General features: G+C 43.7%; 1 protein-coding gene across 2 annotated transcripts in view; it reads right to left on the bottom strand.

Annotated features, from left to right (window-relative positions):
• Positions 1–258: 258 nt before the first annotated feature.
• SGO1 (shugoshin 1) overlaps positions 259–26,175 on the bottom strand; it is an 85,427-nt gene continuing 59,510 nt past the window's right edge. Inside the window, exons 8-10 of one of the 2 annotated variants that reach the window (XM_069212062.1) lie at positions 22,981–23,223; positions 12,031–12,244; positions 259–1,438 (exon numbers count right to left, since the gene is read on the bottom strand). In XM_069212062.1, coding sequence (XP_069068163.1) covers positions 1,300–1,438; positions 12,031–12,244; positions 22,981–23,223 — 596 coding nt within the window. In that variant the 3' untranslated portion in view covers positions 259–1,299. The remainder of the gene's footprint in view (positions 1,439–12,030; positions 12,245–22,980; positions 23,224–26,175) is intronic. The other variant, XM_069212063.1, reaches the window with a different exon arrangement.

Below are 26,175 nucleotides of genomic sequence, written 5' to 3'. Positions count from 1 at the left end.
TTGTTAAGGTGTGACTTATCCGCTGAGATCTAAATCAGGCCCTTACCTTAATTTTTAGGTCAGAGCATATCCATGGACATCACGCCCAAGGTAGCCGCCCACACTGTAAGAGAGGGTGGTCGGAGGAGAAATAACAGTCAGTGGCCAACTCCACTTCAGAGCTAGAGAGGCCAGGCAACTGGTGGTCTTCTCCATATTTAAAAAAATGCATTAGAACCGTTTTACCACAAAGCATTTATAAAGAGAAGTACCACAGCATCCATAGCACAAAAACATTTTTATTAAAAAGGCTTTCACAATGATAAGTGATGTCAAATACAATAAAAAAACATTTACATTTCAACAGTTTGTGAACAGGTGCAAGAAAGGAACAAAGTTCACATTTAATCAATCATGAAAGAAACTGACAACAGTTCTTATCCTTATTCAAATGTGCTTTTTTAAATATATAAATCAAAAGATGGACTGACATGTAAACTATACAACATTAGCTCAACCACATTAATTTGATCTAAATTACAATTACACAACACACAACACGTACAATCACTCTAGCTCTGCTTATAGCAAGGGTATATTTTCTGTATGGGAATGAAAAAATATGTTTGTCATAAAGAAATTGTGCATGAAAAACAAAATACCACCCACATAAAGCTAAAGTTCATGACCATCAGACAAAACACCTATTTACATTATATTAAAACTCTGAGACATAAGGTAGCAGATAGATGGCTGCATAAAAAGCAGCTTTCATTTTCAGAATACTTTAATCTATCTCACTATGCCTTCCAACAGGTAGAAGGAGCAGGTGATGGTGATAGAGGGAAAGGATGATGTGACCATTTTGTGTTGTAAATCTAATTAAATATGTAGCCTTCCTGATCGAATATGCTCTCAAGATTCTGTTATGTCGGTTCAAGCTCTATAAAAGTATCGACTGAAGATCACTGAATCTTTGAAATGTGCAGATCTATATTTAATAGCCACACTTACCACATCTGAACAAACATTTGGGATTTTACCAGTTTACGGGCTCTTCTTTGGGCCCTTTTGTGTGTGCAAGTAAAACTGGTTTTCAGAGGGACAAAGTTTCTTGCAATAAAGTTTACAAATGTGACGAATCCAAATGCCTGTATGTGCATCTTACAGTGGTGAAGAATATGTAGATCTGAAGCAGGTGTTGGAATTCATGGAAAAGCCCCTCTTCCAAAGAGCGATTAAAAACATTTATTCCAGAAGTTCTCCCTCATTTGGCAAATTACACATTGCGTCAATTTGCTAGTATAAGTAAAATGAATCTTAACGACACCCAACAAAGGCCTCGTTGTATCTGGTCAGCGATTTCCTCATGAAAGACTTGCGCTTTGAATCTTTGTGTTTGAAAATGGGAGAACTTAAAAATTCAGTGTCCGTGAAACGATCGCCTCTTCGTAGTTTCCTATTCAAAACAAAATCAAGGGACATTATCAAGGTCACCATTTAAAATATTAGGGTCATACCAAATAACTTATTTTCTACGAGACCTCCCCTGGAAGGACACATTCTAAATCATATTTGAGAAATCTGTGGCTAGTAAGAATACAGAGTCTCAAGCGTCAGCTGCTACATGTGTAGCACTTACACCCCACAGAGTTCTACCGTGCAATGGATTACTCAAGCTTTCAAAAGCCAATACCGTGGGCACTGCTGAGTAACAAGTGCATTGAGATAATATGAAGTACATCACCAAAAATAGACAATCACACATTCTTTGTAATTCTGACTTAGTTACTCTGACATTGTAAAGTTTTCCTATAAAAAAAAATATATATATATGAATAAATAATTGATAACAATTAATTAGAAAAGGGAATGTAGACAGTTGCAATGCCATGCAGGAAAACTTAAAACCTAAAAACATTAGTGTTTTTTTTTTTTAAATACTCTGGCTGTCTTTTTATGCTCTGTAGTTTATTGTTTAGCATTAGCAAAACCAGAATGAGGCAAGGGAAGGCCTTAGCCTTGTGTAAAATTAAATTTACGGCAGTAGGGTAAAAGCAGGGCTCAGGCAAACATGATAAAAAAAAAATGTACTAGCACTACTAGAAACTGAAAAGAACAAGCTGCTCATTGTAAAATTGTAAATACTCTTGCACACCTCGACCTTAGATGCCTCCCTCTAGACATATTGAAATCTGTACAGGTAGGATGGAGAGTGGGAACACATTTTTATTGAGCAAAAAGAAGTTAAGAGTTTGAATTGCGGTTGCATGTGTTGCTGCGTCTCATTTACGGCGAGGGGACGTCGACAACATATTTGCCATCATCTTTATCTCCTCCACTATTCTCTCAATTCACGCCATCAGGTATAAATGAAGGGACGTTAATTAGATTTTCTGGAGGAAGGACCATGAAAGAGTGGGGCCATTCAATCTCAGAGTACTCCTGTATTTAATGCTCTTCTCCATATTTATGGGGAAATTTCATAGTATCTAAAATCCTAATAGATGTCGCAAGGATAAAGGAGTCTATGACAGAACATCCAAACACAAACTGAGGGTTAGGATAGCTTTGCAGATTCCTTACAAGGCAGTCTGGAGCTTAAACGTTTTGGAGTATTGTGGTGTAACCAGGTGGCTTTGTGTGGATCCACTGGAAGAGATAAAGGAGTGCCATAAAAAGCAACCATGCATTTATGCAGGTGCAATATTCCTCAGAGGACACACAAAGTGATCCCTTGATTTCAGTTACTGACCAAGCATGAATCCCATGAGGTGGCCATGTAGCAATTTGAAAAACAACTCTGGATCTGGTGAATACATGCAGAAATTACTGGGGGATGACTTTCCACGGATTCGGGTCTTGATCTGATAGTGCATATACATCATATTGCAATGTTACTCTTTCAATCTGAAGAGGATCCATGCGCTCACTCCAGAACAAAACATTGAAAAAAATGACCATTTGCTCAAATAAATCATCCTCAATCTAACTTCTCAAATTGTCACAAAGCAGACTATATCCTACTCATGGCTTGTTCAAACATGGTCATGATGCAGATTATCTACCAAGGGACACTTGTCTCACAAATTCAGCAGAAAAACCCTCAAAGCTAACCTGACCACTCTCAATTCAAATAAGTTGATGTAACCAGTTATTTTACAGGTGACTACAGCAATGGCTGAGATAAGCTAAGGAGGATTTGTCTGGTATTGCCAACTGCAGTCAGGACAGTCTGAACGGTTCCCCTGCTAGTATGTTGACAGTAGACACTACTGTCGAAACTTGAATTAATATGAATATCTTCACCATATTCCTCAGGTTTTACCTTGGGTGCTGTGCCATCCCAATGTGGAAATAGGCATCCTGAAGGTCCGGTGATGTAAGTAATTCTAAGAGCACCTCTTGCACGGTCACATTTTGAATTAATCCCTCTTGAACAACTTGTTCAGAAAGTGTAAGCCTAGGACTGGCAAAGTCCCCACACACTATTTTTGGCACAAGGGAGTACCTGGAACAACATTTTTTTAAAGTCCGTGATAGACACTAGTTCTCACACTGCCTTGGCTGAAAATGATATCTCACTCATCAATAGGTTTGTGTGAGAGGCACAGAGTGGCTTTTTCTAGGACAGGGTATAGCCTAACATATTCAGAAGAACCTGCCGTGTAGACTTTTCCCTGCAAAATCCACAGAAAGACCGACACCTATTCCCCCTACTGGGGTCTTGTGCAGAATGCATCAGGAACACACTTTTTTGCAGTGGTTGGGTGCTTTCTTTGCCTATACAAGAGCAAACTGTTGTTGCTGTCCCTGTTGAGCTAATGGCAGTTGGTGAAACAGTTTCACAAGGAAGCCAAACAATGTACTCGGAGTGCACGCCTCTTTTCCAGGGAGCCACCTGCCTTTTCTCCAAAAAGTAACTATCAGTAAAGTAACTTATCAAGCTTGGAAACTACACACAAAAAAGGTTTCCTCATATTATCCCAGAGCAAATGGAGCTGAAACCTGCACCAACTGTGTTCAGGTGTTACGCATGGGCTGCTTAGCTGCATTTGTTCTACCTAACAATAAATCACAAGCGCGCCTTCTCTTTGCTTATGACAAGCTAGGCACCTTAAGCAAAGATATATGCCGCAAGGCTGTAAGGCATCAGATCTCACAAAATATGTGGCACTAGTGGATCTTAAAGCTTGACGCAAAACATTGCTTTTGTAGTGACAAAGACCTTAGACTTCATATCAGAGGGGACTGGTTGGGATGATATCCTCCCTCAGTTTAAAGAATGAAGCATAGACCAACACTCTTTAATGCATTGGGTGGACATAAAAGTAGAGCATAGTTCTCAAACCCAGTCTATGTTTCATGGTGGTGAACGAGGTCACAGCAGGAGCGGACACCTTCCCGTGCCTGAAGCACAATCTCAATTAGTGCATCTGTGATGGTAAACATGGTGCCAGTCTTGTTTTTCAGAAACCTACGTCAATGTTAGTTGAATGAATATTTGGGTTTTTTGCAGCTTTATGACTAACCAAATGAGCTCTCTCAGCAAAGACTGGGACCTTTCTTATAAAGTGTCCACCTCAGGGAGATCTAGTTATTGGTTGTGTGTCATCAACAAAAATGTTTTTGAACTGGAAAAATGTTTAAGGGGGTAGTAAAAAGAGTATCTGAGAGATGTCTTCTCATGGAATTAGACCATCCTAGCACTAGCAGGCCAATGAATAAGTACTGTAGATGAACGCTGGTTCACAAACCTGGAGACACTGTTGGCAAAGATGCCAACCTTGACCTCACTGCGAGAGAAGTGTTCTTAAGGATTTATGGCTAGATTTGCTGTTGGGAAGGCTAATGAAGAGGCAGGGACCAGATGTGACCAGTACCTCATCAGCATCAACCCGAGGAGAGGGGGGGGGGGGTCTCCAGAGGATCCAGCTGCAAAAATGGCCTACCTAGCTCTCTGAGAAGCCTAGTTCTGGCTGGCCGGGTATTCAGGAAAAAGCTAAGGTTCAAAGGTTGGTATTTAGTCAAAAGACTAAAATGCTCCTTGGCCCATCGCACCTTTTCGCTTTGGCATAATAGTTATTGGACCTCCCCTTCAAAGAGGCAGTCAACCAACTTAGCTTCCCTTTCATGCATGACCTTGGGATTCCGGCCAGTGCACATCTCACAACCAGGCCTCAAAACATTTCTATAGTTACTCATAAAGGGGGCACTGATTTACTTGCCTAACATCTTTTCTCTACCCTACATCTATAACGTTTGAGAGCTGTTTGTCAGTCTCGTAGCACAGCCCTTTACACTGTATGCTTTTCAGGTGCTGCAAAGATACCAAAGCCTGACAGTGCAACAATTTTTGTGTGGAAAATGTTATTTTGTCTTGTATTAATAAAAGAAATACTTGTTTTACTAATAACCTAAAATATATGTATTTTATCTCATGTAAGAGTGCCTCTTTCTAATATGCTTCTTTATGGTTGGGAAGACTGAGGAACCATCAATCACATCTTTTTATTGACTCCATCAGTCATGACACAATCAGTTAAGGTTCATCAGCAAACAAAAAACACTTCATATACTGAACTTGGAGGCCATAGGAAAACCAGCATTGTCAAGCCCAATAGGTCTTGTCTTTGGAACCGGTCAGCTTTGGCAATGGTTTTTAGAAATTCTGTACACCATTCCCGATGCTATGCAGAATGGCTTAACACAATAGTGCTCTTGCATGCCAGTCGAAAACATTTATAATTTGCTAGATGTGCGCAGCAAGCATGCACATGTTTACAACATGAGTGATTTTTTTATTTTTTATTTTTTTATTTACTGAGTGGGGTAGATTAATAACGGTAGGCCACATTGCACTGGTTTTGCAATCCTGCAACCCAACCAAGTTAAAAAAAAAAAAAAAAAAAAAAAAAAAAAAAGGCTTTTCGAAATGCAGAGGGACGGAAAGGGAAAGCTTGATGACTATAACGTGGGATATACCGTTATAAGATGTACAGAGCAAACAGAGGGAGATGCCACCACAGATGTACAGAATACCAAATGATTGTAAATTGCAATTGTTGTATACTGTTTTATGCCGCTGGCAGTAACCTATGTCTTGTTTGATTTATTATGGCATCCCTTGAATAGTAGTGCATCAAATACCAGCTTCTGCATAGGGAGTTCCCTTTTTTTTTTTCCAGTAGTCAACAGTGTTAGTTGCTTAATGGAGATTGTGGGAAAACAGCCTTTTGCAGGTTCATCCGCACTCTTTACCCCCATTTTGTCTACTAGGCGCTGGTGTAATGACTCTGAAATGCCCGAGTCCTGATAATCAGGACTCAGTATATTGCTCTGAGCCTTAAAATAAAGTATGTTTAATTGCCTTTTAGCCAATTAGGATAACTTGACTTACTTGTAAGTCCCTAGTATATGGTGTAGGAAGCTGGTCTGGTGCTATCCCCTTATACCAGGTCACGGTATCCCGTATTAGTGAGGTGTAGTCAGTGTCTAGGAAGCCGGGATCTCTAGAGGTAGCTGCTGATGAGCAGCCAAGACTTATCTAGGAGACATACAAAGCTTCTGCAATACCATTATAGTCACACATCATGTACACACATGAAAGAACCACACAGTGGTACAAAAAAAAAAAGTACTTTATTATCGTAACACAAATATCAAAATACTATATAGGCAATACTCCTACTGGAGATAAGTAAACACATTAGTATATGTACATTAGAAGTCAGGAATTAGCATAGAATGCAATACAAGACAGTGAAAACAATTGACAATACTGAAGGCCTGGGGGGGACTAAACCATATACTAAGTAAGCAGAATGCGAAAGTCGGGTCCCCACCCAAGGAAGTGGAATCGGTGAAGAGGAGCTGGAAGAACTAGGAAACCCACAAGGTAAGTAACAAATTGCCCCCCAGCAGAAGAGAGGTAAGTATCTGGTTCTCCGCAAACCCAACAAAAGGACTTCAGAAAAGGATAATGCAAAGACCCAGACAAGACTGCAAGAAACTAAAGGTAGATCCTGGTAGAGGAAGACCTGTAAAGGAAGGGGACCAAGTCTAGTTCACTGAGTGTTCGGTGGTGGCAGGAGCCACTACCCACCCGTCTGTGGATGCAGGACCAGGTCGACGGTGGACGAAGACTGTCATTAGTGCAGCTTTAGAGTTCCTGAAATGATGCAGTCAATGTCCTACAATGGGAGAAGGATTGCAGTCGGTCAGTGGTGTGGAAACCACCAAGAAGCCTTGGCAATGACAAATGTTGTTAGAGAAGAAATGCGGGGCTGCCGGGGACCAGCAATGTTCAGGAGAACTCACCCAGCAGAGGGGAGTCTCGGGTGACCCTCAGCAGTGCTGAATTACAAGAAGAGTAGGCAGCGGGCACAGGCGACCCACAGACAGCAAGCACAGGAGTCTAGGTGAGGCCCACGCAGCAAACCTAGAAAGGAGTCCCACGTCGCTGAAGAAGCACGCAGAGGGCTCAGTGTCACGGGGAAGAGTGCTGGGGCTACACGGACCCTGAAGATACCTTGAAGGGGATACCAACAGGTATTGTCCTGCGTGGGGAGGCAAGGACTTATAGTCTCCAAAGTTTGACAGCTGGCAGAGAGGACAAAGGGGACCACTCCATACCACCACCCGTGATGCAGGATCCATGCAGCTCTAGAGGAGAGGAGAGCCACACAGTTAGTCGTCGTTGCTGTTGGCATCCGGCAGGGGAGTGACTCCTTCACTCCAAGGGAGATTCCTTCTTGCTTCTCATGCAGACTGAAGACTCCCTCAGAGGATGCAGCCGGGAAATGTCGCTGCAAGGAGCTGTGGAGACAATGTTGCAAGCAGAGTCGTCGCTGTGGATGCAGATTGTTAGTTCCTGGCGGGTCCAGTTACAGTTCCAGGGGCCAGAAGTAGTAAACGATGTGGAGGAGTCCTGCTGAAATCTTGCAAGTCGAATCTGAGGACCCACCCAAGAGGAAGACCCTAAATAGCCCTGGAAGGGGGATTGGTCACCTAGCAAGGTGATCACCTATCAGCTGGGGGCTGCCTGATCTGGCCACTAAGATGCTCCCAGAGGCCTCTGCCCACCAAGATTGCAGAATCAAGTGGCCACCTGGAGGAGCTCTAGGTACCACCCCTTGGCTGGTGATGGACAGGGGAGTTGTTAGTCTCCTTTCCATTTTCCAGTTTCGTGCCAGAGCAGGGACTGGAGGTCGATGGACTGGTGTAGAATGGTTTATGCAAGGAGAGCACCAAATGTGCCCTTCAAAGCATACCACTGACTTGGGGAGGCTACTCCTCCCAAGCCATGTAACACCTATTTCCAAGAGAGAAGGTGTTACCTCCCTCTCCCACAGGAAATCCTTTGTTCTGCCTTCCTCTGCTTGAGCTGGTCAAGCAGCAGGAGGGCAGGAACCCATCTGAGGGGTGGAAGCAGCGTGGGCTGCCCAGAAAACCTCAGAAAGCTGGTAGGAGCAATGCTGGGGGTCCTCTAAGGAGCCCCCAGAGTGCATGGAACTCTGTAACCAATACTGGCAACGGTATTGGGGTATGATTCTGACATGTTTGATACCAAACATGTCCAGGTTCGGAGTTACCATTATGTAGCTGGGCACCTGTGTCCAGCTCCCAGGAGCCAAGTTTAAATCCAATGTGGGTGAGCCGCCCAGCCACCCGCAGCCCCAATGACCGCCATCACCCCAGGGCGTCACAGGAAAGAGATTCAAGGGAGGTGGTTTGGGGGGTGGGGGTTTGGGCTCATTAGTTGTTGTAGGTAGACACCCCCTAAGGAGCTGAGCTAATGGCCCTGGGGACCAAGCTCCTGCTATGTCCCAGGATGCCACACCTGGGACATGGCTGTTTGCTTTTTGGGAGTTGGCAGCTCCCACCAAGCAAAAGCAAACAAAGTCTGCTTTCTGACAGCAGGAGCTGTCAAACAGGTCCTGCTGGCAGAACGCAGTTTTCTTCTGTTTCCCTGCATGCAAACATGCGTGCAGGGAAACAGATGAAAACATCGCTCCGGCAATCAGGGAGCCACTATTTAAAACAGCTCTCTGCTTGTGGAAGTAATACCAGCCCCCGGCTGGACGTGGGAGCTGCCTAGAAACGCAGGGCCTTCAGGCTCCCCCCATGGACCTGTCAGTCTCTCTTCCATCTCACAAAGGGGTGGAGGAGAGCGAGAGAGATTGTCATTGCACTAGTCTCTCCATACAATGATGTCAAAGAGTAAGACTAGCAAAATGTTTGGTACAAATTTTATAGTTACGTTTGGATGCAGAGAATTAACAGAGTCACTTCTAGCCTAATGGTCAAACTCTTGTGCTGTCACTCAGTAGGCTGAAGGTTCAAATCTTGGTATCATTTGGCAGTGAGTTTGTTCATTTACTAGTGTTTTGACTGTTAAACCTTCCTAGTGATGAAACATTCACATTTCTTTCCAATTGCATGTGTGGGTTGACCGTCACAGGTATGTCTGGAAGCATCACAGTTAAGGAGCCAGGCCATAGGTTAAGGTCACAGACCCATGCACTGAAAGTTGAGGGTTCTACTCCATGTGTCCCCGTGGTCATTTTCGTTCTTTAATTTCTTTTAAACTTCAAAAGTTTAAGGTTCATACTGAAAGGCGATCTTGCTCTTTTTAACTGACAAATAAGTTTTTCTTTTCAATTTGTCCAGAAATATATCTCATTCTAAGTAGATCTTTCATCAAAGCCTAAAAATTGTTTCTCTCTCCCTCGCTTTCTCTCTCAATTTCTCTTTTTCAATCTTTTTCCCACTCACAGACCCACTCAGACCCTTACACACCCACTCAGACCCTTGTGTACCCACTCACAGACCCATTCAAACCCTCATGCACCCACTCACAGACCCACTCAGACCCTTACACACCCACTCAGACCCTTGTGTACCCACTCACAGACCCATTCAAACCCTCATGCACCCACTCACAGACCCACTCAGACCCTTACACACCCACTCAGACCCTTGTGTACCCACTCACAGACCCATTCAAACCCTCATGCACCCACTCACAGACCCACTCAGACCCTTACACACACACTCAGACCCTTGTGTACCCACTCACAGACCCATTCAAACCCTCATGCACCCACTCACAGACCCACTCAGACCCTTACACACACACACACACACCCACTCAGACCCTTGTGTACCCACTCACAGACCCATTCAAACCCTCATGCACCCACTCACAGACCCACTCAGACCCTTACACACACACACACACCCACTCAGACCCTTGTGTACCCACTCACAGACCCATTCAAACCCTCATGCACCCACTCACAGACCCACTCAGACCCTTACACACACACACACACCCACTCAGACCCTTGTGTACCCACTCACAGACCCATTCAAACCCTCATGCACCCACTCACAGACCCACTCAGACCCTTACACACACACACACCCACTCAGACCCTTGTGTACCCACTCACAGACCCATTCAAACCCTCATGCACCCACTCACAGACCCACTCAGACCCTTACACACACACCCACTCAGACCCTTGTGTACCCACTCACAGACCCATTCAAACCCTCATGCACCCACTCACAGACCCACTTAGACACTGATGAACCCACTCACAGACACTCCCACAGCCACTCTCATACCCAGATACACCCTCTAACACCTAGTGTCACACCAAGAGAGTAGCCGCGTGCGCAGCGTGGCATTGGGTGGTTAGGGGGTTGGTCGCAGGGTGTGGCCATGCAGTCAACTCCCATTGCGCACAGCCACGGGGGTTGGATTAACGCACAGTAATGAAAATTACTAAAAAAAAACACAAATTCACTGAATAAAACAAAGGTTACAGGGATGTTAGTTAGGAAATAGAATTTAAAAAACAGAGAAATTCACTGGAAAAAAAAACAAAGGTTACAGGGACGTTATCATTAGGCTCACATTTTAAACATACAAAACTATAGAAATTCACCTGTTATAGAGTTATCTCAGGTAACAAGAACTTGTGCCAGAGGCACGAGTTAGTTACCTTAGGGCATGAGTTATAGTTACTCGAGATAACTAACTCATGTGAATTTTTATGGTTTTGTACGTTAAAATGTGATCCTAACTATAACATCCCTGTATCCTTTGTGCGCGCGCACACACACACACACACACACACACACACACACCTGCCCCCTCCCCCTCCAAGGAGGTGCAAAGATACTCTCTATATCACTGCAACAGTGATGGACTTTTAATATGCGCATTAGCAATTTTTCCACCTTGGTGGCCAATATGAAATCAAAGCAAAAGGCTAAGAAAAAAAAATGATAGAACATCAATTTCAGGACAATCATTCTTCCCCTCTCTCCTGCCCAGTCCTATTTCATGTACAACTTTATTATGTCAGTCATCCCACATTCTTCCAGATGGGATAAAATTAAAATGTGTATTTCAGACTTCAAACATTTTATCTCAAAAAAATAAAAAGGCAGAATACTCAGGGGCAGGAAAAAAGGAGAGTTGGCAAGGAACAAAATAATCCATCATTAACTGGAATTTAACATTTGTTTCATTAATCGCAGTGCTTAATTTGAGCCAGTGGTTTCCAGAACTCTGCACCGGCACTTATTTGGCAGCAGCGGTTCTAATGACAATCCACACCACAAGGTGACACTTAACTCTTTAGATTCGCATAACTATGTTTAATAAGTAATTTTGCATTGAAAGTGAATAATACCAGCCTCTCATGCCATTATTATAGTTTGTGTGGCCTGGAATAGTCTGAACTGTCACACTTGTTGGAGTGCGATGGTTAGATGTTATACTGGTACTATCACTGGGAGCACTGGCAGGGGCAGTGGGTGATGCAGGCTGCAGTGGCCTTCCGGGTAAGGCCTTGGCACTTAATGTATTACAAATTAAGCACCAATTAAATCACCAACATTTACAAAACAACATACCTAAATAAGTCTGGTTAGCCGTTCACATTAAGCAGGGCAAAATATGAACATTTCAAAAAACTGGAGGGCAACCCATTGCTTTAATGTCAGAAAAGAGTAATAACCGGGAGTACATACCCATTTAAGTTTGGCTCCTTATAACTGACAGTGACTGTACATCTGCGCTTCCTGGCATCCAATGCAACGGTGCCTTTATTTTCAACTGTAAACATTGGGCATGAGATCTTTCTACTTTGCCCGCCGCCAGATGAGCCTGAGAAGTTGGTGAGGTCACGGAGACCGAAGCGGGGAGTCAGGGACACACCAGGTGATTCCTCCAGCAAATGTAATTCTGAAAGAGACAATTCAAAATATAGTACATGATTAGAAAGCATGGAAATTAATACTCTCTGAATGCCTAGAGAATCAGTTAGACTTATTGACTAGTCTGTATAGTGTGCTGAAAATTAACTGGGTAATGATATACAGAGAAAATATTGCTCCAAAGGTTGAATGACAATTTGCTGGGTAGTATTCTGTAATCCAAAAGGCTAAAATTCTGATAAGGTCAATTTGGCATTCATTGTTTTGAGACTGACAAATATAAGTAGATGTCTGATTGACGCTGGCTACCTATGTAGTGTACCGATGTAAGGGGACACTCTTCAGATAGTCCAGGCTGACCCTTATTGGCTGACAGGGGTTAAGATAATAACCTAAAAGCTCCCTTTTGTCAGCCAGCACACTAGAGAACTGGTAGGTTTTAGGGGGCACCTCTAAGGTGCCCTCTGGGTGTTTGTCATTATAAATCTAATACTGGCACCAATATGGATTTATTAAGGCGAAGGTGTTAGATACCAAACAGCATTATTTTCCAAGTAGCTGGGTCACTCATAACGACCAGTGAACAGTACATGTTCTAAGATGGCTGCCCGGTCACTCGCAATATGTAGGAGCAGAACTAGACATCACAGGGGCATATCTGCTCATGCAGACATGCCCTCACATATATTACAATGCACCCTGCCTTGATGGCTCTTAAGGCCTGCTGAAGGGGCGACCTAAATACATGCAGAAACTTTGGCATGGCACGCAATGAGTGTGACATGTGTTTTCATTCAGGGCTTGGACGCTGACATGCAATTTTTTTTAAAGGCCTTTTCTGCCCCCCCACCTGCCCCCCGGGCAGAAACCTCTAGGCACCAGGGATAGTTTTTTTTTTTTCTTTTCTTTTTGATTTTAAAGGTGGGGAGTGACCCCTTAGGCAAGGGTCGCTCCCATAGGGGGCAAATTATATTTAGGCCATTTCTTTTTGGCCAATCTGACAGAAACCACTAGACACCAGGGAGTTCTTTTTTTTTTCGTGAATTTCACGCAAGGGGAGCGACCCCTTTATTTTAGGCCATTTCTTTGCAAAAAAAACCTCTGTTTTCTGTGAAAAAATATGATGTGTCCATGTTGCGTTTTGGGCCAATTCCTTTCGTGGGCGCTAGGCCTACCCACACAAGTGAGGTACCATTTTTATCAGAAGACTTGGGGGAACGTTGGGTGGAAGGAAATTTGTGGCTCCTCTCAAATTCCAGAACTGTCACCGAAATGAGAGGAAAAAGTGTTTTTTTGGGTCAAATTTTGAGGTTTCCAAAGGATTCTGGGTAACAGAACCTGGTCAGATCCCCACAAGTCACCCCATCTTGGATTCCGCTAGGTGTCTAGTTTTAAAAAATGCGCTGGTTTGCTAGGTTTCCCCAGGTGCCGGCTGAGCTAGAGGCCAAAATCCACAGGTAGGCATGTTGTAAAAAAAAAAAAAAAACACCTCTGTTTTCTCTGAAAAAATTTGATGTGTCCACGTTGTGTTTTGGGCCATTTCCTTTCGTGGGTGCTAGGCCTACCCACACAAGTGAGGTACCATTTTTATCAGGAGACTTGGGGGAACACAGAATAGCAAAACAAGTGTTATTGCCCCTTGTCTTTCTCTAAAAATTTTCTTCCAAACGTAAGGCAGTGTGTAAAAAAGACATCTATTTGAAAAATGCCCTGTAATTTGCATGCTAGTATGGGCACCCCGGAATTCAGAGATGTGCAAATAACCACTGCTTCTCAACACCTTATCTTGTGGGCATTTTGGAAATGCAAAGGTTTTCTTGAAACCCATTTTTCACTTTTTATATTTCAGCAAATCAATTGCTGTATACCCAGTATAGAATAAAAACCCATTGCAAGGTGCAGCTCATTTATTGGCTCTGGGTACCTAGAGTTCTTGATTAACCTACAAGCCCTATATACCCCCGCAAACAGAAGCGTCCAGCTGACGTAACGGTATATTGCTTTCAAAATTCTGACCTCGTAGGAAAAAGTTAGAGTAAAACGTGGAGAAAAATTGCTGGTTTCTTTTCACCTCAATTTCAATATTTGTTTTATTTCAGCTGTTATTTTCTGTAGGAAACACTTGTAGGATCTACACAAATGACCCCTTGCAGAATTCAGAATTTTGTCTACTTTTCAGAAATGTTTAGCTTTCCGGGATCCAGCATCGGTTTTTCACCCATTTTGGTCACTAACTGGAAGGAGGCTGCAAGCACAAATAAAATAGTAAAAATGGGGTATGTCCCAGTAAAATGTCAAAATTGTATTGAAAATTGGGTTTTCCAATTCAAGTCTGCCTGTTCCTGAAAGCTGGGAAGATGGTGATCTTGTCACCGCAAACCCTTTGTTGGTGTCATTTTCAGGGAAAAAAACACGAGCTGCCTTCTGCAGCCCTTTTTTCCAATTTTTTTGAAAAAAAACTAAATTTTCACTGTATTTTGGCTAATTTCTTGGTCTCCTTCAGGAGAACCCACAAAGTCTGGGTACCTCTAGAACCCCTAGGATGTTGGAAAAAAAGGACGCAAGTTTGGCATGGGTAGCTTATGTGAACAAAAAGTTATGAGGGCCTAAGCGCAAACTGCCCCAAATAGCCAAAAAAAGGCTCGGCACAGGAGAGGGAAAAGTCCTGGCAGCGAAGGGGTTAGAGACCCTCTCTAGTACCCATGCCCTAGATACCAGGGGATACCAATTTACTAGGAATTTACAGGGGTGCTAAAGTCCTCTGCCCATTGGGAAACAATCAGACATACTTTGTTTTAAAGAAAGAGCACTGGCACGGAGGTCTGATTAGAAGGTCTCAGTGCGTTGTTGAGTCGTAAAATCAGCATCTAGTAGTTCCTGTGATAAGCAGTGCCAATGGCCTTCACCACAACCATGTCCAGCCTCTGGACATGATGACATGGAGCCGCATATAGACACCCTCCTACGTGATGACATCAGTTATCTATTTTTTTTCTTCATCAGTAGGTGGAACCAGGGAGCTATGCACTGACACCATTCCAGAAATGACATGCAGGGCACAGACATCAGTTGCTCTCAAGACTTTCAGCACTCGAGACACAGAGCTAAAAAAACAAACTGGTGTGACCAGTGTCCTGATTCTAAGACTCCTAGACTTAGCATAATGGACAGAGTGCAATGGACAGAACAGCGAGAATAGGAGGGTCGCTCAAAAATCTGCAGCCTGACTATTGGGAGTGCTAATGAAGGTAAGTAATTTGTTCTTCTGATATAGACTTATAGCTGAACATTCTTCACCACTGAGTAGATTTCAAAGCAGTCAGTACCTATTTCAAAGAGGGTCTGTGGATGGACGCAAACCAGAAATTTGGCAGAATCGAGCGTGTAAAATGCACCTCAGTGAACCTGACCATCCGGGCAACAGTGCTTCGTGGACATATGTAGGGACCACCATGTGGCAGATTAATAGATGTCTAGGGCAAAGACGGCTCGCTAACGCAGTGGTAAGCAGCTTTAGCCCTGGTAGAATAAGCACAGTGTTTCCACAGCACGACCCAGCGGGAGGTGGTTCACTTCTACACAGCCCTGCCTTTTTTCACTCCAGTGAACCCCACAAAGAGGTGTTTTTTCACCTGGTATTCTTTGACATGATCTATGCAGAAGCTCAGTGCTCTCTTGGGGTTCAAGCAATAGTGTTTCTCCCCCTCGTTTGAGTGGTAAGATGAAGCATTAGAACGTCATCAAGGTGATGTGCTGACCGACTCGGAACAGCATCACAACCTTAGGCAAGATTAATGCATATGTCCGCAAAAACAGATTGTCTGGGAAGAATGTGGTATATGGCGGGTTTAACATAAAGAGCTTGAAGAACACTCACACGCCACTTCTTTGTTATGACAAGAACAACTGTCTTGACACTGAGAAGACGCAAGGAGCAGCGGTGAAGAGGCTCAAAGGTAGTGGATATCAGAAATATGAGGACACAGTTAAGGTCCCACTACGACTTGACAAAGGGAGAGAAAGGAAACAGATGCTGTAAACATTTCAGAAAGCACATTCCAGGAAACTTAAATAAAGAAAACTGATCCAGCAAATGCCAAAAGGTAACCTTTAACTGTGCCCACAGCAAGGTCTTGCCGGGCTAGGAACACAACAAACAAAACATATGGTAGTTTGGCCTACAAGGAATCGAATCTGGTGTGTGCTGCACAATGGAGCAAGGATTCCACTGATGACCAGAGGACCCTGATCGCCACCTCTCTAAAGTGGGCACTCCAACCCAGAAGTGATGCATCGGTTACCACTGCCAGCTATGTGTGAGGTAAGTAGAGGGGTCTGCTCCGGAGACAATTGCAGTCCAGTAAACACCACTGCAGGTCTTTTGCTGTTTCCTCCAAGATTTAGACTGGTTGTAGGGTTCCCCTTAATACTGGACCCATGGAGACTTCCGGTCCCACTGCAGGGCCTGCATATGCTACCTGGGGTGTTTACCAGCAGGATGCAGGTGGTCATCAATCCCAGCAGCCTCAGAGTCAACCTCACTAAAATCCAGGGCAGAGGGTGAAAAATCCAAGGTCCAGAATGTTCAGAAAGAGATCGTCTGAGGAGTCAGGTGGGACTTCAACAAGTTGAAACTGAACCCTAAAGATGACCGGAGGTTTGCTGTAGTCTGGAGGTGGCTGAAGACTGCCTGTTGTGAGCAAACCTTAAACAGCTAAGGTAGGGGAAGTCTGGCATTCGTGACCTCCAGAGGTGTACTGCCACCACCAACACATTTCTGAGCACCCAAGGGGGACTAATGAGACCAAAGGGGAGCAGAGAAAAATGCTCCTGTCTCACCACGAGCTGGAGGTAGGGCCAATGGATCAGGAGGATGGGTATTTGGAAGAAGGCACCCTGTAGGTTCAATGCTACTATTCAGTCTCCAGGGTCGAGGGCTGACTAGACGTGGTCAAGTTTAAGAATTGTGAATATTTCGTTCTAGGGCAAGACGCTGAGAGGATGCTGTTCTAAAATCAGAAAAAGGACCTCCTTTCTTATGCACAAGAAAGCAAGAGGATTAGCAACCACGACCTCCTTCTGGCGTAGACACCCTCTTGATAGACCTCTTGGCCAAAAGGGCTTGTACTTTCTGCCATAAGACAATAAGATATAAAGATGGTCCTCCGTCAGCAGTAGGGGAGATGGTGAGGCAGTGCTGAAAGAAAGGATAGGGCATAGCCCTACCAAACGTTTTGCAGGACCCACATGTCTGATGTTATGGTTTACCAACTCTGCAAGAATCACTGGAACTTGCTTCCCACTGGATGGCTGTGCTCTGCGAAGGGCATGCTAAAGAGGTTTAGCAGGTGGGGCTAGGGATTGAGAGGTCTGTTGATCTTGCCCACAGGGGTGCTGGCCAATATGGCCATAACCACAAAACTGCTGGGCATCATGTGTGGATGGATTGGCTGGCGTTCTGGGGTACCTCTGCCAAAGCTGCGGAAACAGCAGAAGGTCTGGTGGGGTTGGTGAGGTGGGCCAGATGGGCCCAGCAAGCAAGCCGTGGCTCTGCTCTTTTTGAACTGCCCGAGAGCGGAGTCTGGTTTATCCCCAAACATACGGGTCTCATTCAACAGCATACCCATGCAGGAAAACCGAAGGTCACATGTAAAACTGGTAAACCGCAGCGAAGCGTGGTGGATAATGGCAGCACTGGTGCCAGTGGCCCACTTAATGGAACTGGTGGTATCCACGTCACAACACATTATGAACTTGGCTGCTTCCTGAAAACCCTGGAGGGCCTGGGCAAAGACAGATCAGAGATTTTGAGGGAACCCCAGGGAGGACTTGAGCCAGAGAGCCAGGTGGATAGAAGGAAGAACTTGCTTCAATTAGGTTTCTTCTTGCTTGGATTCCTTATTATTGGAGTAGATGGGAACGTAATGCAATTAGACCTGCGTGGCATGTCAGTATAACCAAACATTCAGAAGGAGGGTGTTGAGAGAAAAATGCATGACAATGGCATCTGCCAGATTTGATCCCAGGCCCCAAAAATGGTATCCGTCAGTGCTTCCTTAAAAGGCAGAAGGGGTTATGAAGAAGTTTTCCCTGGCTGAAGGACTTCTGTCAACATATTGGTTTTACCCTCCCATGTAGGAGCTGTAGGTCAAGAACTTCAGCTACCCTATGCATCACCATGACACAAGAGGAGGATTCCCCAGTGGCTGGATGGGCCAGTGGGTTAGAGGACATCCGATTCAGGGAGTGTTTTGAGACCGCTGGCCTCCTGCGAGTCATTGTACCAACTGTTCTCAATATGGGGCATAGTGAACTCATCATCAACATTATATTTGTTGTCCAAATCTGGGCCGAAAAAGGAGTGAATTGTGTGCAACTTCCCCAAAGAAGGCAGCAAATCAAGGGTGGGAAACGGTGCCTCTGTGGTCGGGCACAGCCTCAGTCGAGGTTCTACTGGCACAGACCTAATACTCCTACCTCCTCGTCCAGCGACAATGGACTCTGCACCAGCGTCAAAGTTCAAGGAACCTCCGTGGACTGTGGTGCCAGAGACATGGTTACGGATTTGAAGAGTCCAACCAGCACCATGGGTTAACAACCGGTGGTACTCCAGATGGAAGGCCTCTCGACTCCTCGGGGGCTGAAGGTGCACCAGAGGAAGTCTGCAACGATCACAAGAGTCTGAGCATGGCCAGAACTCCTTGACCTATTTTGGAGTAGCACACTGTCCTCAGAAATTGGGTTTTGTCAAAACCAGTTGCGGGATTGGCTCTGAAGTCGACTAACTCCGGGAACAAGATATATGGTGAAATCTACCACACCTACTCAGGTACTCAGGTGAATGAAAGTGAGGCTTGAGTCCCAATTCGATTTCTTACGTTTAAAAAAAAAATGGTTTTATTAAACTTATGGAATTATTATTATCTTGACGAAGACCAACTTCTAAAACGGCTGAGGACTTCTAAAACAAGAACGGGGCCAGGACAGCATCTTTGACTGGACTTTAACTGGTCTCGTTACAGGGTCTTTTTTATGTGCAGCAATGTAGAGTACACCTCCCGGTCTCTAACAACCATTGGATTCATCGATGTGCAGTCATTGCAGGTCTTATGAGTCGTGACTCTACCCCAGGTGGCACAAGAACACTAGATGGGGATCTGCAACAGATGTGTTTGCAGCAGTACCTAGAGGGCTTAAAACCTTCAATTTTAGGGGTGATATTTCCTTATACACTGATATTTTTAAAATAAATTATGGAGGTATGTCTCTTAAAGGTGAGAAGGAGGTCAGGCTCTGCATTTGATGATGCAGAAAGAAAGAAACTTACTTCAGCAAGCAAGAGTGGCAACCTTATAGGCCCCACACATCATTTCTGGAGCAGAATGGCATTAAAGCAGAGCTGTGCGGCAGCCCCCTCTGGAGTGCAAGGGTACTGCTAAGTTTCCAGATCCAGTCGGATGCCTGGGGAATATTCAAAAGATGAGGAATCTGCAGCTATAATTCTCTGTAAGAAATAATCTTTCTAATGTATACTTCTAACCACATATCCCTCAGCCTGTGAATCAGTACAAAAGCAGTGACCCCTTCAAGGAGGTCAGTCTGAGGAGTAGACTTACAGTAGGAAGTCCTGAAACACAGAGCTAGCAAAGTCAACATCGCGGTGGATTTGAGAATTGGTGCAGATGCTCATGTGGCTGCCAGAAAAATTTCCAAGACTGGAACACCTAAAGCTAGGGCTGTGGTGGTGGTGACTTTAGCCCTCTTGGAATGAGCCCCAAAACCCTTGGGGAGATCATTCTTAGCCAAGACATAACACAACCTGATGCAGGGGGAAACAACGGAGCTTCTTAACACCAGCAAACTCAAACAGTTGATATTCAACAAGGTATTCCTATGTCCTATCAATGTAAAAACTAAAGGCAGGCTGTAGGTCTAACCAATGTAGACTCTCCTCTTTAGTTGGATGTGCTGGGGGAAAGAAAAATAAATAAATAGCATGATGAGCTGCCCCACATGGATAGGTGACACCTTTGGAAGAAAGGATGCACGGTACCAAAGAACCACCCTCTCATTGGGAAAAAGGTAGTATATGGGTGCTCATCTGACAAGGCCTACTAGTGCCACACAGACATTATGCCAATTAGAAAAACAGTTTTCGGGGTCACAAGCCTCAGAGTACAGCTGTGAAGGGGCCTGAAGTGACCACTTATCAACAAGGTTAGAACCAAATGAAGGTCCTATTGCAGCATAGTGAAAGAAGCAGAACAGAAATGTGCAAAAACCCTTTAAAAAAACACATTACAACCATTGATCTGAATAAGGAGGGATAATCAGACAAATGATTAAAAGATTACAAGGGACCATAAGGAACTCTTAACCATAGTCACGGCAAAGAAAGTGTTGAGCCAGAGATAATTCAAACAGAACATCAGGCAATCTTGCCTGTAGAGGTCAACTTGTTTCTAATCACACCAGGTGATAAATGTACCACAAAGGCCTCAATAAACACACTTAATGGAAGAGCGGCAAGCAGCCAGAATGCTATCCACCACTTCTGATGGAGGTGTGGCTCGTCCAAGGCTTGAGTACAACACTCTACCCTGTCCTTCAGACAGCAGTTTCTGCATAGAGGCAGACACAGCAGAGAGCACATTCTTAGATTTAGGGGCTACGAGTAACAGAGGTTCTGAGACCAATCTGGGGCTATCAAAATGAGATGTGCTTTGGCCCACCTGCCTTTTTTCCAGCACCCTTGGGGACAGAGGTAGAAAGGCATACAAGAGGCTAAAGTACCACCAAAGCAGAGTGAATAACTTAGAGGTCCTTGAGAGGGTAACTATGGGGTGCAAAACACTGGGCACTGAGTGTATTCTGAGGTAGTAAAACATTCTACCATGGAGGGCCCCACTGTGTGAAGATGCTATGACTCAACTCTGGGTGGAGTTAGGACACCTTTTGAGGCCTTCAACACCATACACCATAACATACGGCAAACAAAGATGCAAAACGGGTACAGTGAGTAAGATGCAGACTAAATCGACAATTGTGTGAGGGGTTGTTGGAGGAAAGTATCAACTGATAATGTGAAGAAATAGACATGGAGAACTGAGTTATATAGTTTGATCTGATCGATCGCCAAGGCATGTTGAGCCGGAAGCTATTATTAGGCTCTGTATATTATTTTGACAAAAATCTAAGTTATAAAAAAAAAAAAAAAAAAAGTGAAAAATATTCTTCAGTAAAGTACTTAAATTGATACGAGCAGAGCTCCGTATCTACATCATGGAAACAAACATCAGGGGTGGTGCCGATATGGAGCACAGTTGTATCATGCCTGGGTTGGGAAAGAGCAACAGATACAGTGGTGGCAGACAGCACTAACATACGGCACACAAGAGCTCTTGTAAGTTTTCTGGATCCAGTTTGCCACCTGGGAAGATTCAAAGGGTGAGAAATATGCCATTAAAATTATCCAAGAGAAAACCTTTTTGTTACATAGGGCCTGATTACAACTTTGGAAGAAGGTGTTAATCCGTCCCAAAAGTGACGGATATACCACCAGCCGAATTAAGAGTCCATTATATCCAATGGAACTCGTAATACGGCGGGTGGCACATCCGTCACATTTGGGATGGATTAACACCTCCTCCAAAGTTGTAATCAGGCCCATAGTGCTTAACACAAACAGTCCTGCGGTTTTAAAGTGTTACACATCACAGGCACAACTTCTATCCAATTTATTAGACTCATTTACCAACCTGTGAAGCATGGAATGCTAATTAAAAAATCCTTACTCTGATTCAAACTTTTGTCCTGCAGATCTCTGCATATCTCAGTGCAAGTGTTTAAATCATTAGCCATCCTGATAACTAATGGAACAAAAATGATGGCAGTATTGCTTGAATGAATCTCAGAAATCAATCAGGACCACATTACAGTCCAGTTAAACTTGTATTAAAGGCATAACAAAAGATTAAAGCAGTGAATAGATACATGGCAGATTGACAGTAAAAGCATCCTTATTAAAGTGCAAGTAGAATACCATTAACGTGCATCACTAAAAAGTGTTAAATGTATGAATGAATAAAAAGGCTGACTGGTGAGTGTACTGAAAGAGCACAACAGGTAGGAGTTCCAAGTACAGAAGCACTGCAGATGCTTGCTAGTACTTCTAACGGACAACATCTCAAAAAGACAGACAAAGAAGTTGCAGTACAAGTCCCAGAAATGGAGCAAGGTGATAAGTGTTTGTGTCTCTATGCAGAGCCAACCAGAATCAGTGTTTTCTTTTATTATTTCGTACATTACTGCATGCAGCAGCTCCAGGTTCAGATAGTAAGCAATGGCATGCCGAGGGAGGCAAATATGAGATTTGAGGGGTTACTGCAGAGTCAAGATGGGCAGCTGTGCTATAGATTAGGTCAACCTCATCTTTCTAGGCCAACTGCAGTACTCCCTCTGCTAGAACCCTTACATTTGTTCCTGGTCCAATGACAGCTCTCACACCCTCTGAACTTTCTCAATGCCAGTCTATAACATATACTGCATGAACAGATGAAACACAGAATGTACACATCCCTAAGCAGTAAGATGTAGAGTAATTGTGTCTTTTGTGGATGCTGATGGGTCCCTGTATACACATGTATTCCAAGATGTTATGCTGCTTTGAGTGGTGCATGATTGACTCCAGCTAAATTAATACAATGTTCTGTCTGTAAATGCTAGTAAATATTGAGGATAAAGAATAAAAGAGAAAAATTGCACCTTGCTTATTTGTTATCGGTGTCACTGCAAGAACATTGTGCACAATTTTGGGAGAGTACACTTCGGCCACTGTGGTGCTTTCCAGAATGCGTGGACTTCTAAATATTTGCCCATCTAGAATTTCCATTGCATTGTCTGCATTAGATTTGTTCATCCCAACCACACTTGGAGCCTCTGTTGGACCATTTTCGTTTTTGTTTTTTGAACCAACTGGTTTCTTGTTTTTCTTGCTTTTAGGTGCAGCTGCAAATTAAAAAGATATAATTTGAACAATTTAATAAGAAATTAAAGTATTAGTCCTGTCAAATCTGCCTCTATACGACCAGGAAAAATACTGCTACTAATCTTAAGTCACATCCAGAGCCCCTCTTTCCAAGCACACAAACACAGACCTAATCCAGCAACCCCCATTTGAAGCACAAACGGCTCATACACTGAAATAAGCCCATAACACCCACAAAGGTACATTTTCACTTTTCACCCACAAGTCCCTGGAAACTTCAGAACTACGAAGGCAAACCAGTTTCACTATTTCCACACAACTTCAGGCTCTACCATACCCCTGTACAAGTCATCCTGCTTCACTGGTTGTATTCTATCCTGAAACCCCACCTCAAACTACCCCCACCCACTGTTCTCTGGCGGGAACCCCTCCACAACATACCGCCTTAGCTACTATCCATCACATATCCATACCTTACATACTTTTTAACTGAACTCTCAACCACCCCAGCCTGCTCACTCTCAATTGCAAACTCCACATGTACTGCGATCAATGTCCACTGTCCCACACCATAATTATGCCTGATTCACGCTGTGCTGTCATCTTCCTTGTAGGATAGAAGGCCCTTCTCAACCTCATGAAAGCTCTTAAAGCATGCAAATAAAAAATGCAGGAACACATTATAAACTACAATTCAAACGTTCACACGGAGAAAGACTCACACCCACAAACATTTAAACAAGTAGTGGAAAAGTCAAGAGTCCTCACCTCAACAAGATCTATTGGTTTAGTCAATGCTTTTTAGCTAAGTTGTACAGCAGGGTGGACCCTGTAATATGGCTAAAAGTAAAGGAAAACAAGTGCTATGACACGGCCAGGCAGCCATTGTACCTCTATCTTTATTTTCAGGCATGCTGCACAGTGCTACATGAATAAACAAATATTGGTACAGCCAAAAAGCTCCCCAAATGTTGACGAATGGACAAAAGATAAGCAGACCCTATAAAACGAGATTAAGTGAAAAAACGGAGCTCAAATTCTAACAGGCAATATTTGTGCAAAATCTGTACACCCAAGTGAGAACCACTTTTTTTTTATAATGCAGTATTTTCGCATTGTGTTGACATCTCTTTCCTACCGTTTGCTCATACTTAGGAAGCTGTGCAATCCTGATGTATGGATTTTGTTTTGCTCTCAAGCCGCGTCTGCGTCAAGCTGGTGCTGACTCAAATACATCACTTGCGATATTATGCATTAAAGGGGAGCGACAGAGCTAGATGCGTGAGTGTGTAGGCTGCTGTAGGGAGTTAAAGCACTGTTGCATTAACTAGAAAACTTCACAGAAAAAGAACCCTCAGAAGGGCACACATCCTGTGTCATTCCCCCATGTCTTCTTGTCACTTTTTATTTTAACGTAAAAGACTGCTTCCTTATTGGTAAGTGTTTTGACAGCTTAACTACCACTTGACTTCATGAAATCACATATAGCGCAACGGAATTAGAAGGTGGAATGAAAGGAAGAATGAGAAACTCCTGCACCAAATGGAAGTTTGGTTTTCGGACCTTTGGGATTATTGCAGGGAAAAATAAATGCTTATTGGCAATGAGCAAGTAATCATGCGGGACAGGTAAGCAAGGCTGGGGGTAGGGCTTAGGAGGGAGGAGATGGGAATACGGGATGAGGTGGGGACACAGGCAGCAACGACCTGGAGGGGACAGGGGCAGCAACATAGTGAATTGGTGGTGGGGGGGAGAGTTGAAGAAGCAACACATAGCAAAAAACAGTATCACTTTCACAAAGGTGGCAGCAGGCGGACACTAATCAAGAACAATCAATCTGTTCTTGGTCCTTGCTCCAGAGAAGAAACGGTAAGTGATGTCTGTAATGCACTGTCCAATTAGGAGGCAGCTAAAAAGAATGAAAAGGAAGCAAACAAATGGTAAGCATTAGGCGGACTCCAGAAAAAAACCCCACAAAAAAAAAAAAAAAATACAAGTTTAGTACAGCAAAGCTCTGGCATGCTGCAGAAGATGCAGGGAAACAAATCTTCTCTTCAGTCTCCCCTTTGGTATGGCCAAACCCTAAACAGTGTCTTACATGTCATGACTAGATACAATGTATTGAAGAAACCTAACTAGATCACTGAAATCTTTAATGACCTTTCATTTCAAGCCCTTGAAAGAGTAAATACTTTCAGTATTAAGAAAAGGCATTAACGAGTAGTTCATCAGCCTACCTGATGTCAGAAGACTAACAGAAAAGATGAAGATATATACATGTAAAAATATATACACACAAATATATCAATTAAAAAAAAAAAATCAAAGGTTACAGGGACATTATAGTTAGGCTCACATTTTAAACGTACCAAACCGCAGAAATTCATCTGTTATAGTAAGCTTTATCTCAATTAACTGTAACTCGTTCCCTAAGGTAACTATAACTCGCACCCCCACCATGTACCGTTCTCTGATCAATAATTTTATTACATATGTTACAGTGACATTATTTATGATGTTACCAAAGTTGTCATGACTGCTGCAATTTGAGGGGTAAATAGCAGTGCATGGCGAGGGCACGTGTTCTCTGGGACCCCAGCACCAGAGCTAAGGGGTCAGGGTGTCCCTACCCTAGCTCCTTTTCTTTTTACTTTTTTTTTCTGGGACTCAGCTAAAGCCCCAACATGGCTGCCAACACTTGCTTGTTGAAGTGCGGGCAGCCAATGAGATTTCAGCTCGAGATCAGGAGGGTTCGCATCCCACTAGCTACACATTTGGATTTTCCATAATTTCTTAAAAACTACTGAACGGATTTTCAACAAATCGCAAAAAGAGCGCATTCTGGACCAAGAGCTACATTCCTGAGAAATTTGGTATAATTCCGTCCAGTGGTTTGGGCGCTATCGCTGTTCAAAATCCCTATGGAAAAATGCATAGAGAAAAAGCATTTTAGGGCCCCCTACCTTTTCTCG

This window comes from Pleurodeles waltl, chromosome 10, assembly GCF_031143425.1.
Source record: "Pleurodeles waltl isolate 20211129_DDA chromosome 10, aPleWal1.hap1.20221129, whole genome shotgun sequence".
In the NCBI taxonomy this organism is placed as follows: Eukaryota; Metazoa; Chordata; class Amphibia; order Caudata; family Salamandridae; genus Pleurodeles; species Pleurodeles waltl.
Note: the sequence above shows the minus strand (reverse complement) of the source record. Positions and strands in the feature narration are given on the sequence as shown.